This window comes from Amphimedon queenslandica, unplaced genomic scaffold (genome assembly GCF_000090795.2).
Source record: "Amphimedon queenslandica unplaced genomic scaffold, v1.1 AMPQUscaffold_13240, whole genome shotgun sequence".
Taxonomy (NCBI): domain Eukaryota; kingdom Metazoa; phylum Porifera; class Demospongiae; order Haplosclerida; family Niphatidae; genus Amphimedon; species Amphimedon queenslandica.
The window spans coordinates 81,275-85,676 of NW_003546524.1; the positions used below are offsets into that span (position 1 = coordinate 81,275).

The following is a 4,402-nucleotide window of genomic DNA, read 5'->3' on the forward strand; positions in this document are numbered from 1 at the left end:
TCTGTGCTTGTTGCAACCATAGCAACCTTTTACCTTTGACAAGTTTATAAATGTACTGTATAGCGGAAAATTTTCGTGGCCCAAAAATTTCACGGATCCATTCAAAAATCAATTTCGTGGCTTAATTTTCTTGGTTTTCTACTTTTCGGCCATCTTGAACCGTATTAAATCAATTTTCGTGGATTTTACTTTCGTGGATTTTGAAAAAAAACGCAAAATCCATGAAAATTTTCCACTATACGGTATGTTGACCTTGTTTGTAGTAGATCTAAATTTACATTTACATGCCAATATGCTATACCAAGCAAAGAATGAATTTATACACATGCATGCATGATGCTAACATGTACATGTACCATAAATCCTTAAATAGAAGCCACATTCGAATAAACGCCAGGGTAGCAATACAATTTAACTATAAATACGCAGTACTAGCCTAGAAATGACTGTGTAGTCCAGTGGATAATGCCTGAAGTTGCAGAAGTCAAAAGAATGAGGTCACAGGTTCGAACCCCGCTCTGGGCCTAAGTTTTTTTAATATATTTTTTCGAGGTCCAAATACCATTTTAGGAAATAGACGCTCGGGCTTTTATTTAAGGAAATACGGTATGACAGTCAGAGCTCCTATCTTGCAAACAACTTTTGACTATTTTTCAGTACAATATGATGGGCCACAGGTTGTTCCTGCTTGTATAATTGTTTTCACCACCGCGCTATGCATTACATGTACAAGTACATTTAGGCTTATATAAATTATTTGAATGTCACACTTACACATGTATACATGTGTACATTTCTTCTATACATGATGTAGTGGAGAAAATAAGAATCAAGATGCCTTACCAACCAACCACCTACGCCCTTTACATAATGTTGGTGTGGCCACTGCAAACAAAAAATGGTGAATTACATGTCAGACAAGCAATTGAGTTTCTAACAGCACAAGAACATAAAGACTGTCTCGAGAAGCATTATATGATAAAAAGAACCTCTATAAGTCTCAATAAAAACTGAGCTATCCATGTACACATGTAAGGTGGTGAAAACAATTATAGGAAAATTTTACACTAATAAGCTTGTTCATATCTTTGGATGGTATTTTTGATCTTGTTTGGTTATTACACACAGTTTTCATTATATCATGCTTGTACATAAATGCAGGCCTCACTCAAGCTTGACATTCATACAAACAGACAAATGAATGTCACAAGTAATTAAGGGTTTCACCCAATTAATGTAATTACTTACTCAATTCAATTACTCTCATACTTCCTGAACATTCCGATCCTCTCTCACCAAATTGTATTGCCCAGTTAATGGATGGTGTCACATTCAACATTGAGAGAGAATGATGACATCTTTCACTGACAGCTAATGGCACAGACTACAAAAAACAAAATAATAATCACAAAAATAAACAAATGTAAAAATTTATGGGACTTTGCCAGAAAGCTTGAGACTTGTCGGTCACATCATGAAATATCATGACAAATTTACATAATTCTTGACTTCATAAAATATATCAGTTGATGCTTGAATACACACAGACCACAAGTGACTTATACGTAGATAATAATTAGAGGAGAGTGTCCTACTGTGCCTATACCCCCTGCTTCATCACATCGTAGAATTGAAGAGTCACATTCAGGATATTTTCAGTATTTTTGAGTAGTTATTCGAAAATAACTAGCAATAACTATAACTACTCAATGAAAATACAGAAGTATCCTGAATGTGACTCCTCAATTCTACGACGTGATGAAGCAGGGGGTATAGGCACAGTAGGACACTCTCTTCTAATTATTATCTACTCTTGGTATAACCTATACTTAGTCAATAGGGCTGGGAAAAGCCCCAATACATTAAATGACACTATCATGACAATTGCGGTACATGCTTAATATTAATTTGAGCTTGACTTACCAGTTTCTTCCAAATCCTCTTGTTTATATCATATATCCAAGAATCGTAGGCATAATATCCACCCACCACTAGTAAGTGTGGTCCTGAAGTACCATTAATCAATACACTGGTATGAGCACATCTCCCCTCAGGCCATTCTACTGATCCTCCTGGATTAGATATTTTTGATATATCCTGAAAAATAATACAATTGAGGTTAAAATGTATAAGCAACACCTCCCATACTAAGATATACACATGTACATGTACATGTATGTATTTCAAATACTCTTAAATATCATCGTACTATATAGTGCTTTAATTTTGTGGAGTTAAAATTTCATGGATTGATATAAATCAATTTTTTGCGGTAATAAATTTTGCAGATTTGCAATGTAAGTGTCATGCCTTTAATGGCAATTGAAATTTTAGCGGATCTTTAATTTTGTGGTTGCATACTAACCCGTGAAAGTAGCAAAAGTTTTGCTCCTCAAAAATAAAGCACTATAGGGTAGTTAATTATACTCATCACTGACATCCTGCTGAATTTAATAACATACAGTTTGTCACTCGTTCCATTAGCAGTGAAACCACCAAACAGTATAGCACTGTTGTTAGCTATTGATGTCAAAGTGAAGGCACTAATAGGAGGTGGTCTGTCTCCAGTAACAGTTGGAGAGATCCATTCACCTGAATGATAAATGACACATGCTACTTGTATATACATGTACACAGAATCGTCATACTAATATCACAGTTTCCCACAAATCATGCTACACGTAAGTGAGCTAAAAGGATACTTCATGAACTGACAAAGTACTACAATAAATTTTTATTAATAAATTTTACTCTTGTGACGCAAATTCTACTCTACATTGCATTTTCAATGTAAAAAAATTGTAAAAAATTAAAAACTTTAAAAATTGTAAAATATCCAATCTTCATTGAATTCAGCTCAAACTTTCTACACAACATAAGTACATGAATATGCATCAGGAAACATTATAAAATAGAGAATTATCTCCTTTTCAATTTGATGAAATTAGTACGTGGAATTTGGCTCAAACTTTAAGTAATTTTTTTTATTTGTAAAAATCCGATGTTAATCGGAATCAACTCAAACTTCTACACAACATAAGAATATGTATAGGCATCAGAAAATGTAAAAATAAAGAATTCTTTCCTAGTAATTTTTGGCAAAATTTGGCTTGACATCATGTAAAGTACATGTATATCCTCAAATAAATTAAAGCTGGGTAAAAATAAATTAGTAAAGGTTTGTAGAACTTTGTAAACAAAAAAAAACAAAATAATAATCACAATAATAAACAAACATAAAAATTTACGGGACTCAATTTACTTTTCAATTTACTGAAATTAGTACGTGGACTTTGGCTCAAATTTTGGAGCAACTTGTAAAATTCATAAAAAAATCCAATATTGATCGGAATTGGCTCAAACTTTCTACGCAACATAAGCACATCGTATATGCATTAGAATGTCATAAAACTTAGAATTCTCTCTTGGCCAATTCGGCCATGTACTATAATAGTAAATCAATTTAGAGCAAGTTAAAATTAGTTAACAAGAAGCTAAGCACTGTACCAAAACCAGTGATGTTGTAATTGTAATCTGTAATTGTAATTAATTACTAATGATTACTTTTTCAAAGTAATGGTAATGGTAATTGTAATTGAAAATATTCAAGTTGATGTAATTGGTAATTGTAATTAAAATTTTGTAATTGTAATTGGAAAATCAATTACTTCAGTACATGTAAATAGTGTGAATTTATGAAACTGACTGTACAATGTACAAGCATTTTGTTTGCTCTTTCATGTTCAGTCAAGTGTAAAATGCACTGATAAATGATCACATGACTTCAACTAGCTACTAGCTCCTGTTGAAAGAGTTTTTAGCCAGGCAGGAAAAATATTATCTGCAAACAGGTTTCGTTTATTACCAAAAAACTTTGAAAACCTTGTATTTTTAAAAGTTAATAAAAATCTATTGTAAAAGACACGTAATTGAGCTGTAATTGAGTGATTGTAACGATTACATTTTTGGTTACATGTGTCAATTAGTAATTGTAATTGTAATGATTACAGTAAATTCGATCAGTAATTCAGTTGTAATGATTACAATAAATCATGTAATTGCAACAACACTGACCGAAACCCTGTGGCAAAATCTGATTAAAATATACCGTATTTGCCTGATTAGAAGCCCGGGCATCTATTCATTAACAAGGGGAAAAAATTGTGTGAAAAGAAGAAAAAAAGTTGCCAAAAGATGGAATCGAACCCATGCCCCCTACCTCACCAGACTGCGCTTCAAGAGTTAAGCTATTTGGAACAATCTAAAGTTGAGGCTATCTAAATTGGCTATAATATGCGCATCTATAGTGAGAATATTTTAAGGATGGGCGTTTATTTAAACTGGGCTTCTAATCAGGCAAATACGGTACATGTACATGCAATACATACGTGTACTACATGCA

The 4,402-nt window shown here is 32.8% G+C and overlaps 2 protein-coding genes across 3 annotated transcripts in view; both read right to left on the reverse strand.

Moving 5' to 3' along the window:
• LOC109584147 (probable serine/threonine-protein kinase drkD) overlaps positions 1 to 20 on the reverse strand; it is a 1,570-nt gene extending 1,550 nt beyond the window's left edge. The window contains exon 1 of the mRNA XM_019999759.1: positions 8 to 20. Coding sequence (XP_019855318.1) covers positions 8 to 20 — 13 coding nt within the window. The remainder of the gene's footprint in view (positions 1 to 7) is intronic.
• An 801-nt stretch (positions 21 to 821) lies between these two features.
• LOC109584153 (uncharacterized) lies at positions 822 to 2,707 on the reverse strand. 2 transcript variants are annotated; one of them, XR_002185872.1, is made up of 3 exons: positions 2,463 to 2,703; positions 1,924 to 2,097; positions 822 to 1,384 (listed from the first exon to the last, which is right to left on the reverse strand). XR_002185872.1 is itself a non-coding variant. In XM_019999763.1 (3 exons), the coding sequence occupies exons 1-3, from the start codon at positions 2,627 to 2,629 to the stop codon at positions 1,241 to 1,243; spliced, it is 516 nt and encodes a 171-aa protein (XP_019855322.1). In that variant the 5' UTR covers positions 2,630 to 2,707; the 3' UTR covers positions 822 to 1,240. The 2 variants fall into 2 exon arrangements, 1 of the variants encoding a protein (XP_019855322.1); XM_019999763.1 differs by having other exon boundaries at positions 2,432 to 2,707.
• Positions 2,708 to 4,402: the final 1,695 nt, after the last annotated feature.